This window comes from Puma concolor, chromosome C1, assembly GCF_028749965.1.
Source record: "Puma concolor isolate L17-30 chromosome C1, mPumCon1.1.hap2, whole genome shotgun sequence".
In the NCBI taxonomy this organism is placed as follows: Eukaryota; Metazoa; Chordata; class Mammalia; order Carnivora; family Felidae; genus Puma; species Puma concolor.
In genome coordinates, this window is record NC_141674.1 from 23921606 (window position 1) to 23934280 (window position 12675).

At 60.3% G+C, this 12675-nt stretch overlaps 1 protein-coding gene across 1 annotated transcript; it reads left to right on the forward strand.

Annotated features, from left to right (window-relative positions):
• Positions 1-1577: 1577 nt before the first annotated feature.
• On the forward strand, positions 1578-10498 carry HCRTR1 (hypocretin receptor 1). The gene is made up of 8 exons (XM_086716292.1): positions 1578-1747; positions 2931-3249; positions 3487-3665; positions 4890-5133; positions 5575-5690; positions 6841-7067; positions 7858-7979; positions 9683-10498. The coding sequence occupies exons 2-8, from the start codon at positions 3051-3053 to the stop codon at positions 9871-9873; spliced, it is 1278 nt and encodes a 425-aa protein (XP_086572418.1). The 5' UTR covers positions 1578-1747; positions 2931-3050; the 3' UTR covers positions 9874-10498.
• Positions 10499-12675: the final 2177 nt, after the last annotated feature.

Sequence of the window (12675 nt, forward strand, 5' to 3'; positions counted from 1 at the left end):
TCATCCATTCCCCTGCCTCTGCCAGCACCCCAGGCAGGCAGGACAGAGCGCCAGAACCATAGGGACGCTATGACCCGGCACCCATCCTGCCCAGGGACAGTGCTGTGCCATGGGGTCAGCTTCACTTCTCCTCCTGTTCTGGGGAGGTGAAGGTCACTGACCTGTCCCCTGTGTTCCTCCAGCTCCCCTCTCACACACTCTGGGCCCTGATGGTCCATCTCCAGCTCTTCTGAGAAAGGACTTTGGCTGCCACAGGGAAGATGGAGGCTACATCTCAGGAATCACCTCCAGGGAGCGAAGGAGTGTGAGTCTCCTAAGGTGACAGAGAATGGTGGGATCTGATGTGTTAGGAAGGTCCTGTCCTGAGGCAGGCACAGCCAAGGTGGCTGCCTGATGCCCGGGGGGTCACTCGTGGCCTACCTGTGGTTCCTGAAACGCCCAACCTCCATACCTTTGCACCTGCTGTTTCCTCTACCTGGAACCCTCTCTGGGGCCACCACAATCCCCCTTGCAAGGCTACCTTCTCATTTTTCAGGTCCCCGTGTTCTCGCTCCAGGAAGTCTGTCCTGATGCCCCGGCTGAAGCAGTCTGTCCTTCTGGGTCTCCTCACAGCAATCCTCGTGCGATAGCATATTTGCTGGCTTGGGAGCCTCCCACCCCCAGCCCGCCTGGGCGCCTCTGTCCGGCAACGAGGTGGGTAAACCCAGAGAGAATCACAGGCCTGAACCCCACCTCTGCCTCTGCTGTGTGGCCTCGAGCAAGCCACTGAACCCAGTGAGTCCAGTGTCCTCATCCGGAAAATGGGGACAATAGCAACTACCTCCCCGGATTGGCCTGAAGAATGAGTGAGATCATGCATGGTGGGGCCTATGCAAGTGGCAGCTGTGTTTTTCTAGCCCATTGGCTGGCACACAGCTTAGTACGTGTTTGTTGAATTAGTCAGCCCCTCTGGCTTCCCTCTTCCTGCCCCCACCTACCATCCATACATCTTGGGAGGGGGTTAAAGTAGGTACCAAGGAAAAGGATGGAGGGGGGCAGATAGAACGGGGCAGGAGGGGGGGCGCGCTGGGAGATGGACGAGGAGGGCGCTCACTGCAGCAGCTGCAGCCGGAGCCTGGCCGGGGGCGGTGCAGGCACCGGCTCTCACTTCTGTGACCCACCTGTGCCATCATCCTCGTGAGCTAGGTGAGGCCGCGAGGAGAGTTGGCGCTGGGACCCCCCCCCCCCCCCGCCTCCGCGCTGTGGCCCTCCGAAGCTGCCCAGGGCCCGCCAGCACACAGTAGGTGCGCTCTGAACGCCCAGGGACCGGAGGCGTAAATGCCGACTGAACGCGAACGTATGAATGAACGGACGGACGCGTGAATGGAGGTGGGATGGAAGCAAGAAGTGGCAGACGAGGAGGAACGAGCGTCTCCCCCGCCCTCCCAGTCTCGGGCTGAGCGACGTGAAGCCGAGACCCGCTGGGGGCTCCCCTCCCCGCCGGCCCCTCCCGCCCGGCCGCCCCCCCCCCCCCACCTCCCCGCGGCGCGCAGGCCGGCGGAGCCCGCGCCCAGCCAGAGCCCGCGTTGGAGCCGCGGCTCGCGCCCAGCAGAGCGAGCCCAGGCAGCGCAGCCTTGGGAGGGGGCTTCCCCGGACCCCTCCCCCGGCCCGGGCCCCTGGAGCCCGACCTTCCGGGCAGGGAGGCGGAGTCCCCGGTGCAAAGTCCGGGGACCAGCAGCCGAGGACGCCAGGGTCCCGGAGCCAACAGGTGCGGGGCTTGGGGGATCCCCAGGCCCGGGGTGGGGGTTCCAAAGGACCCTCGGCGGGGGCCAGGAGTCTCGGGGCAAAACCTGGGTGTTGGGAGGCGGGGTCCCCAGTAGGCAGTGCCCTCCTCCCGGCAGGCTTCTGCAGAACCCCTAGCGCCCTCGCTCCCCCACCTACTCCCCGCAGCCTCCCACAGCGCCCGAGGTGCAGGGAGGTCCCGCTGAGGGAGTGGGCTCGCCGGCGCTGGGAGGGGGTACGAAGGAGCCCCCCTCGCCCTCCCCCCAGCGGTCACCGGGGCCCGGCAACCCTCCCACACACGTCCGGGGTCGTCCCTGCCCAGCCTTGGGAAGGAGGGGTCTGAGCGAAAGAGGAGGGGCGGGGAGCGAGGCCCGATTTATGAATGGAGAGAGCGGCCTGCGCGCCGGCCCAGCGACCCCTGGCGGCCGTCGGGGCGCATCGCGGCCCCGGGGGTCTGAGGGGCCTGGCCGCTGAGCCTGGGGCTCTTCTCTGGCTTCCGGGGAGGTGGTGGGTTCCTCCCTACACCTCTCCCGTGTGTGTGTGTGTGTGTGTGTGTGTGTGTGTGTGTGTGTGTGTATCCTAGCCGGGAGGGTCCAGGTCTGGCGGGTGGGGGGCGGGCCCTGGGTCTCTAACGCGTCCCTTGACCATTTTTTCAACCAAAAAATTCAGGCCTGTGAACTGACTCAGGAGAGAACATTTGCCATCGGGATGGCTTCCCCTCACAAATCTATGGTGTTTGGTGGATTCAGACAGACCTGGCATAGTAGCTTGGTGACCTTGAGCAAGGGGCTCAACCCCTCTGAGCTGCTTCTGCAAAGCAGGGTTCTCTAATGGTAGCCCCAGGCGACCCTGAAGCCGGCTCTCCCCGCCCCCCCTCAGTGGGTAAAGCCCTAGACATGCATTAGACCTCACTACCCCTCACCGTGGCCCTGTGAGGCAGGTGATTACTACTCCTTTGGATAGATGGGGAAACCGAGGCTGAAAAGGGCGACGTAAGTTACCCAAGAGCAACTTGCATGAAATTGAGATGCGAGCCACATCTGTCTTTCTCCATCTATTTCGGGCTCACTGTAACCTAACAGCACTGTGAGAATTAAGAGGGAGCTTATATGCTAATTGCCTGGCACACTCCTAATGTTCTTTCTTCTTTCCTCCCCTCCTTTCTTCAGGAGGTTTGGGGCTGGGACCCCAGAGACCTAGGTGCAAGGGAAGTGGGCTGAGGCCAGGCCAGGGCTCCCCTCCCTCTGCAGAGCCCAGGATGCCCCTCGGCTACAGCAGCTTCTGAGCTCATGGAGCCCTCAGCCACCCCAGGGGCCCAGACGGGGACCCCCACTGGTGGTGGGGAACCGTCACCGGTGCCTCCTGACTACGAAGACGAGTTCCTGCGCTATCTGTGGCGCGATTATCTGTACCCGAAGCAGTACGAGTGGGTCCTCATCGCTGCCTACGTGGCTGTGTTCCTTGTGGCCCTGGTGGGCAACACGCTGGGTAGGTGTTTAGGTTCCTGTGGTGCTGCGGATTTCCCTTGGGGACTGGAAGGGGTCCTGGGCCTCACTTCTCTCTCTCCCCCTCCCCTACCTTCCCTTGGCTGGGTAGTGTGGGGGATGGTTTGGGTAGCGTGGCGGGGGGGGGGTTGGTGGGGGAGAGACACTGGCTAGGGTGGGCGTGGCTCTGCCCCTGGCTTCACCTCCTCCTCTTCTTCCCACCTCCCCACCTGCCCTGCAGTCTGCCTGGCCGTGTGGAGGAACCACCACATGAGGACGGTCACCAACTACTTCATTGTCAACCTGTCCCTGGCTGACGTGCTGGTGACAGCCATCTGCCTGCCAGCCAGCCTGCTGGTGGACATCACTGAGTCCTGGCTCTTCGGTCACGCCCTCTGCAAGGTCATCCCCTATCTCCAGGTGAGCTCTGCCCGGGTGCTGCTCGTCACCCCTCTGTCATCCCAAGTCCAGAAACCACGGCCTTGCCTAGACCTCAGTGACCCTCAGACTTGCCTTTCAGACAGGACACGGTGGCTCGGTTCCTCTGCACTGTCATTCTCTATTATCAGCGGGGGCAGGCCATGAGGCTTGACACTTGAGGACACAGACACAGCCCCACACACTCCCCCTGCAGAGATCCCCTCCTGGTCACACCCGCAGACCCTCCCCCACACAGCCATGTGTGGACACATGTACAGTCACCTCCAGGCGCCTGGGACACAGTGGAGGAGAGAGGCACAAGCCCGTGGTGACAGACGCAGATGCACGCTGAGCCTGTTCTTTGATTTCAAGGGGGCTGGTTTGCGGGGGTCGCTGGAAAGTATCCCCCCTCCCCTACCATCCCTGGCCAGGGCCTTCCCTTCCCCAGAGGTGGGAATCAGGATGTCCAGATGGGGTTGGTGGGGTGGAAAGAGGGCTGACCAGAGGCCAGAATGGCCCCTCAGCTGCACCCCTCGACCCTCTCCTCGTACCCCAGAGCGCAGGGGGAGTGCTCTCCTGGAGGCAGTGCCCACCTTCACCTCTGGCCTAGGCTTGTGTCTGCCTCCCAGGACGAGGCTCTTTCCTAACGGCCTGGGGAAGGGATGGCATCCTGGGCAGAGAGAAATGCCTCTCGGATTTCCATCGTTTTCAGGTCTTCCGCTCAATGGATTAACCCCGGCAACCCTGAGAATAAAGACAGGGTGGGTGGGGGGGGGGGGAGCGGTGAGGACATTCACCTCAGGCAAATTATTTAACCTTTCTGTGCCTCAGTGTCGTCATCTGTGACACGGGGGTGCGAGTACACATCACGGGGTTGTGGTGAGGATAAAGAGAACAGTGGCATGGAGTAGTTTCCATGAGCGTAAGTTATTCATCGTAGAGGAGCACCCAGTAGGGGCCAGGTCTCGACCTGGACGTTTTCCATCCATGATTTATTTCATGGATTCTCATAAGAATCCCTCCAGGTGGCTGACATGGTCCCGTCCTGCAGATGAGGCTCAGGGAGGGTGAGTGATCTACCCACATGCGCCCAGCCAGTGAGTGGCGCGGTCAGGACGCGCACCACCCCTGGCTGCCTGGTATTTCGGAGCTCGGAGCCCCGTCCCTCACCCCACGTCTGTGGGTGGCCTCCCAGAAAGCTGACGTCCTGTCCCCATGGGGCAGGCCGTGTCTGTGTCGGTGGCAGTGCTGACTCTCAGCTTCATCGCCCTGGACCGCTGGTATGCCATCTGCCACCCGCTGTTGTTCAAGAGCACCGCCCGGCGTGCCCGTGGCTCCATCCTGGGTATCTGGGCTGTGTCACTGGCTGTCATGGTGCCCCAGGCCGCCGTCATGGAATGCCGCAGCGTGCTCCCCGAGCTAGCCAACCGCACCCGGCTCTTCTCGGTCTGTGATGAACACTGGGCAGGTAACGGCGGGAGCCTTGAGCAGGCATCCCTGAAATGGGCACCTCTGGGGCACATACCCCTAGGGCAGGTGTCTGTCCGTGTACTTCTGGGGTGGGCTCCCCCAGGGTGGGTGTCTCCCAAAAGGACACCCTGGAGTAGCCTTCTACCGGCTACCCTCCCAGGGTGGGTATAACCCCTTCATGGATGCCATAGAACAGCCACCTACCAGGGATACCTCCAGGGTGGGTACCTCCTCGAGTCTAGACATCTGCTAGGAGTCCCTCCAGAATGGATACCCCCAGGCCGGGCAGCTGCGGGGTCTCTCTGCCACGGTGTCTGTATCAGGCCCTGCCACTTGCTTGGGCTCCATGGCTCTAGTTGGGGGAGGGTGGCATTGCTAAGCACGACAAGCTGGACGCTCCCACAGTGGGTCCAGCCCTTTTATCTCTTGACCCCTACAGATGACCTCTATCCCAAGATCTACCACAGTTGCTTCTTCATTGTCACCTACCTGGCCCCGCTGGGCCTCATGGCCATGGCCTATTTCCAGATCTTCCGCAAGCTCTGGGGCCGCCAGGTGAGGCCCACTCTGGTGTCACTGTCCGGGCTGGGAGGGGACGGGGGTACTGGTCTAAGGGAATAGACAGTCCTGTGCTTTCAGAACATGCCATCCTGGCTGCAACCAGAGAGAGGCAAGGCCTAGGGACATGGCAAGGTCAAGGCCAAAGTGCTAGTGCCTCCCCTGGAACCGGATAGTGACTAATATCAGTTTCAGTATCTAATAGCTAATCATCGTTCTAGTAGCAGGAATGTCTTCACAACCATCTCAACTGACCAACAGCAGGTTCTGTCTGGGGTGGAGTGTGGGGGAGAGAATTGCTCAGAAGTTCCTGGCACCAGCAGGACCAAGTTCTGGGTCCCGTGCTTGGGCAATGAGAGGATACAGACCAGAACGTGACCAGCCCGCAGTCTGCCAGCACTTAACCATCCACCCCTAACAGCTCCCCAGTCAGGATGGCGAGAGTCACTGTGCTCATCTAATGGATGAGAAAACTGAGGCTCAGAGAGGGAAAGCGAGCCGATCGAGGAAGGTCACGTAACTCGCGGGTGGCTGAGCTGGCCCTAGACCCCCAGTTTCCTGAGCTGTAGCCCCGCGCCCCTCTGGTGGGGGGTGATCTAGGTGTCCAGTAGTGTGAGACTTCAAGGATATCTATGGCTGCTCCGGGAGCCTGCAACGCTCGTAGGCTTCCGGTCACTGACCTAGGCAGGGACTGTGCTCTGAGGTCCAGGCCATTCCGAGCTGCCCACCTGCTCACCCCTTGCCCAGGCCTCCCCACAGTCAGGCACAGGCCAGGGGGAGGCACAACTCATCCCCCGCCCTTACCCCCACCCACAACAGGAGCTGATGATCTAGAGTCTTCTGCCTCTCTGAGTTTCGGTTGCGTCATTTTTAACTAAGGGCCAGTGACACCTTCCCAGAAGGCACGTTGTGGGTGGGCTCACAATGAGCTAATGGAAAGTGAAAGTGCATTGTTCACCCTCCAGTCCGGAGTGTCAGTCTTCGTCGTGAATATTAGGTTTCTTCGCATGGCGGCGAGAGCGTTTGTTCCCTTCGCCCACCTGCACCCTGCCCCAGGGTCCACCCCGGGGGGGCGGGACCCGGCAAAGGGGAAAGACCCTCCCCGGGAGCTCTGCCCACCGCCACCATCTCTGTGTGTGCTGGACAGATCCCTGGCACCACCTCGGCCCTGGTGAGGAACTGGAAGCGGCCCTCAGACCAGTCGGAGGACCAGGGACAGGGCCCCAGCACAGAGCCCCCGCCTCGGGCCCGGGCCTTCCTGGCCGAGGTGAAGCAGGTGCGAGCTCGCAGGAAGACGGCCAAGATGCTGATGGTGGTGCTGTTGGTGTTTGCCCTCTGCTACCTGCCCATCAGTGTCCTCAATGTCCTCAAGAGGTGAGAGCACAAGGGGGGGGTGGGTGTGGTCCCGGAGGAAGGGGCTCTCTCTGCTTTGCAGGAAGACCGGCTCGGGCACTCACCCACGGTGTGGCCTTGGGGTGGGTCATCTCTCTTCTCCAAGCCTCCGAACCTCAAGTTCTCATCTATATAACGTGAATAATAACAGTCCTGGCCTGCCAGGGCTATTGTGAAGATTCTTCCGTCTAGTTACCCAGCCATCTGATCGCAGGGGCTGGGAACAGTGACCACAGGACAAAGTCCCTGCCCTCGTGGAGGCTACATCTAGCGGGAGAGAGAAATAAGTCTCTATTGTACTGGCAGGCAGTGAGACTACTATGAAGACAAATAAAATAGGGAAAGAGGATAGCGATGGTGACAGGAGTTGGTGCGGTTGTGTGTGTGTATGTGTTTTAAGATACGATCTTTAAAAAAAAAAAAAAAGCTCATCTGAGGAAATGACATCTGGCAGAGATCTGAAGGAAGGGAGAGACCGAGGGACGAGGCCCCACAGGCGTCTGGAGGGACAGGGCTCGAAGCGGAGGGAAGACGGGGCTTGGCACGTGAGGGGCCGCAGGGTGCAGGGAAGGAGCGCGGGCTGCTCGTCAGGAGCCGATCTCGGTGTGTGTGTGTGCGTGGCGGCTTCCGGGCTGTGTGACCTTGGGCAAATCACTTTCCCTTTCTGAGCCTTGGTTTTCCTGTCTTTTAGATGAGGGTAGCGACTCCTGCCCCACCTGCACACATGCACACACATCTACCCCATTTCTGACTGTGGTCCCCTCGGCCCTAGGGTGTTTGGGATGTTCCGCCAAGCCAGTGACCGAGAGGCCGTCTACGCCTGCTTCACCTTCTCCCACTGGCTGGTCTATGCCAACAGCGCAGCCAATCCTATCATCTACAACTTCCTCAGTGGTGAGTGGGCTGGGGAGGCGGGGCGACCGAGGGTGGCAGCGGTGCCCAGGACAACAGGCTGCCAACCCCCAATCCAGGCTGAATAAAGGGATGGCCCCTAATCCCTCCTGGGGATCGTCGTGAGCTTGCTCTGGGAACCCGCATCAGGAAAGACTCGGCCCTGCCCAGGAGCCCTGGTCTGAGTGGAAGGCGGGCCTCACTCCCACCGGCGGCCCGGATCCAGTTGTACAGATTATGCAGACCAGTGAGGGGGTGGGAAAGGCAGGGGCTAGGCCAGCTCACCTCCACCCCCGCCTGGTGCCTGCACAGCGGGACCTCCAGTCGGCCGGTCTGGCCAACACAGGCTCCAGAAGGAGCCAGGCCTGTGGGAAGAGGTGCCGGGAGTGCCTGCCTGGGAAGGTGACTGTGTAACTGAGTCATCGGGGGAAGGGAGGGTCACCAGCAGAGACGGCCCAGGGCCAGGAAAGGGTTTCCCTATGCCCAGCTAGACAGGTACAGGCAGAGTGGCCAGAATACAGAGGGGTTTTCCCTGGATCCACCTGCCCCCAAGACCAGCCATCTTGTCCCCTCTCTGGAAGTCCCCGCGTCTCCACTCCCCCAGCCGTACCCCAGGCCACTCCCCTCTGCACCCCTCGCTGGGACCTCTGCACCCCTCGCTGGACCTCCCAGTCCCGGGATGGTAACACCTCCACCCTCGGACCCACCTGGGTTCAGCAGAAGAGTGGCTCACAAGACGTCTGGCCCCAGAACTAGGCATAACAAACTGGTCCAGATGGCTGTTCAAGCCTGGGCACAAGTAATCTTTGAGAAAAGTTGAAAGGCTGAAGAAGGAGGGGCCAGGGGTCTGTACCACAACCCTCATTGAGACTGAAGAAGTATTCCCGGAGCTCAGAGGGGAGAACAGAAGAGATAAGGGCTGCGGCAGAGGCGGCAGCAGACTTCTTGCTGGGCATTTCCTGTCTGGGTTGCATTAACTGAGCACCTACTGTGTGCCCAGCCCTCCACTGGGGCCCCACAGAAGCATGGTCAAGGAGGTTTCTGCTCTGGACATAATCTATTTCCCTGGTGTCCCTTGGCTGACCGAGGTGGCTGTGGTAGTCCCTCCTTCCCTACTCTGTCCTCCCCTTGAAGCGAAGGGCTCTGGAATGAGAACCAGGCCTGAACTCTGGCTGGGTGACCTCGGGCAAGTCTCTGCACCTCTATGCAGCTCCCCTGTGAGGTGAGGATAAAAGCTGCCAGCCTCTCAGGGTGCTGGGATGAGAGGGGGGCGGGGGGGGAGGCAGGGGTGCCTGGCACCGTGCTTTGTGCAGGCTGCTGCTGTTCTTTCCATCACCATGGGGCACAGGTAGGGAAAGCCTAGCCCCGGCTGGGGGGCCTGAGCCCCTCCACCTACTCGCCAAGGAGGGCAGAGGTGGCCCCAGGCCCCTGAGCCAGACACCACGTTTTAAGCCCGGCTCAGAGCCAGAGCGCAGTCAAGGAATCAGATGAAAATTGCATTTCTCCTTGGGAACTGCTCCAGGGCCTCTGTCCTCACTCTCCCTGGCAGTGACGAGGTCGCCTTCGGGCTTTCTCCATCCCAGCTCTGCTCCGCCCTCCCGCCCCCTCACAGGCAGCTTGGCTGGAGCTGCGTGGGTGTCCCTGGGCCCAAGGCCCTTCCTGCTTCGTCCATCTCCTTATGGCTGTGTCTTCTGTCTCCAACCAAGGCAAATTCCGGGAGCAGTTTAAGGCCGCCTTCTCCTGCTGCCTGCCTGGCCTGGGTCCCTGCGGCTCTCCGAAGGCCCCCAGCCCCCGCTCCTCTGCCAGCCACAAGTCCTTTTCCTTGCACAGCCGGTGCTCCGTCTCCAAAGTCCCTGAGCACGTGGTGCTCACCAGTGTCACCACGGTGCTGCCCTGAGCGAGGGCTGCCCTGGTGGCGGCAGGGTGTGCAAGCCTTGGGCTTGCTCCTCTGGCTCCTGGGGGACCCACCTCCTCGTGGAGACTGCTGGATGCAGGGGGGAGGCTGGGGCTCCAGACCTGGTTTTCTGCCTGTTTAACTCTGGGCAAGTGACTTCCCTTCTCTGAGCCCTGTCTCCTAAGCAGGATTGATGGGAGGATTAAGCATGCTCGAGAAAGCGGAAAGCCTTTTGTAGATTGGGAAGTGTCATGGATAGGATTATCATATTCCTCTCGAGTGGCTGTGCCCCACGGTACCATCCATCCCCATCGTCCTTCCGCAGCCTGGCCTTCCTCCCAAAGATCCCCCTCCCACCCAATCACAGGCCTTCCCTGGAGTCTGCTGCAAGGGTCCCGGCAGGTATTCCCATCTGGCCGAGTGGCTCCGGCTAAAGCCCAGTTGTTCTGAGGCCCGGGCGAACTAATCTGGGTCCATCCAGCCTTCTCCCAGCGGGAACAGGCGCCTGGTGCACACACCATAGACTGGACTCTGTTGGCTTTCTGGTGTGATAGAACACTCTCCATGTGGCCATTTGGCATGGAGGCCAGCAGCCTGAAGCAATTGTAATTAAAAGCCTGGCACTGAATGTTCCCTTTCCTTGTCATTGCACAAAATCTGTGCTGCCTAGGTGAGGAGAGAGAAGGTGGGGAAGCTTGGGGGAGGGGAGCAGACAGGCAGCACTGGAATGCTAGTATCTGCTGACCGCTCCCACCCCCCACCCCCAACACACTGGATCCCAGAGGGGCTCCTAGCCAGGATTCAGAGCGCACGCGGTGCCGCCCCCTCAGGCGGTGCCAACCCTCCAATGCCCAGGACCCAGATCCTTGCCACATCTGTCCGCTTCTGGGCCTGGCGGCCTCTGGGAGGTAAGGGAGATGGCGGCAGCAGTGTGCGGGGCGGGGAGCGGTGGGCAGACAGCAGGGTTCACAGACTGATTTACTGTTACCTTCCCCTTCTTGGAAATCGGGCTCGCATTTACTTTCTCTGAACTCACAGGATAAAAAGAGAAAGCCGCAGACATGCTCCGTCTGCCACCAGGATGATTAGAGGGCTGCCAGAGGCCCCGATCCCCGTTGCCAGAGCAGGAAGTGGAGTGCAGTCTGAAGCACCGCTCTGCTGAGAGGGTGGGAGGCATCTGGCAGGGGCCGGCTCGGCCGTGCGCACCACCGGCTCTGCTTAACTTGATTAATGGAGCTTCGGGCTCCCTCTGACCTCACCCGTCCAGAAATGGGGCGAAGGCACGGTCCTGCCAGGGGCCCAGCCCGGGAATGCTTTCACACCCCTCCTCTTAGACATCACGCTTTCCAAGAGCAGGTGGAAGGTACGGCCTAAGTATGTCATCCACCCCTTGGATGACTCACCAACCTGGCGCTCGTGGCCATTTTCACAGATGTGCGGTCATTGCCAGGCGGGACGGGCTGCCCTCTCCTTCCGCACTCCCGCTGGCCTTAGGATCCAAAGCTGTGTGTGGAGTTTCGTGTAGCCAGGCTCGGAGGTCCAGTGGGCAGAGTGAGGTGTGAGGGCTGGACCCGAGCTCGGAACCACTTACCCACAGGGACCAACCCACGGGGACGAACCCAGGCCTGGGGCTCCTCGGCCCTGGCCTAGCACAAGGCTGACACTATGATTGGCACCACTCTAGAGGCAGGTTTCAGTAGACACTTGGCTCAGTGGGAGCAAAGAAACAACAGAAGCTTCCCCTAATGGCCTCATTTCTACTCTACCCTGCTGGCTGAACTTAGTCCCCTGGTGGGCCCGAGGCCTCCTTTTGGGGGGGATTCGGATGAGCTGGAGAAAATTCAGAGGACCAGGATACCCAGGTGAGCAGTGCTCAGGGAAGAGCTGCTGAAGCACCCGGGACCACCCAGCCCAGGGAACGAAGGCCCGGGGGACACATGGTGGCACGTTCCAGGTATCTAGAAGCTTGGCATGCAGAAAGGGGTGATACAGGTTCTGGGTGGCCCAAGACAGAAAACCATAGTCATGGGTGGTGTTTTCAAGGTGGCAGGATTTGGCATCCCATCAGGAAGAAGTGCTGCTTGTCGAAGAGGAAGCTTGTTTCCTGGAAGGGCACTGAGCTGTCCCCGGAGGATGGCAAGCAGAGGCGGGACTCAGGGTGGGGCAAGGGGGAGATCTAGCCCCGGGTGGAGGCTGGTCTGGTGCCAGGATTCTAGCACATGGCAGCCCAGGGGACAACAGGGCTGAACTGGCTGAGCCCGGCAAACCTATTGGGCTCACTGAGCTGCTTCCCCCAAGCACCCAGTGCAGGGACAAGAGCTTTCTTATCTTCATCACCCAAAGCAAAAGGATTATCACACTGGTGCCCATGATAAAGTCCCCCAACAAACCAGAATGTCTGGTGTCTTAGCTTTTGATTGAAATTCTGTCAGATCACTACAGACATTTGGTGTAGACTGGTTATCATGCTGATCTAAGGATCTAGCTGGCAAGCACAGATGTCTGTGCTTAATAAAAATGGGGGGAAAGTTATGACTTAATAAATGCAGTTTGTCTGTAAGATAAAACTAAGGCTTGAGATAATGAAAAAGCCATGCTGTGAAAAGTTTAGGGCGGCTGCCCGTAGCCTACCACGCCAGCCCGAAAACCGTTATCAAACACAGCTGGCTTCTTGAAGTGAACCCGGCCAGTCCCTACATTTCAACTTCACCCTGGCAAATGGCACCAGCCCCACGTGGGCCATGTCCCCCCGAGACACTTCTTTCTGCATGGTGTGGTCTACGCTATGTACTTACATACGCGGTG

Bases quoted from the DNA above. Each gene is read 5' to 3' on its own strand.
- HCRTR1 (XM_086716292.1), top strand. From the start codon at position 3,051: ATGGAGCCCTCAGCCACCCCAGGGGCCCAGACGGGGACCCCCACTGGT. The intron at 3,666-4,889 runs GTGAGCTCTGCC...CCCATGGGGCAG, and splicing joins AGGTCATCCCCTATCTCCAG to GCCGTGTCTGTGTCGGTGGC. The intron at 7,980-9,682 runs GTGAGTGGGCTG...TCTCCAACCAAG, and splicing joins CATCTACAACTTCCTCAGTG to GCAAATTCCGGGAGCAGTTT.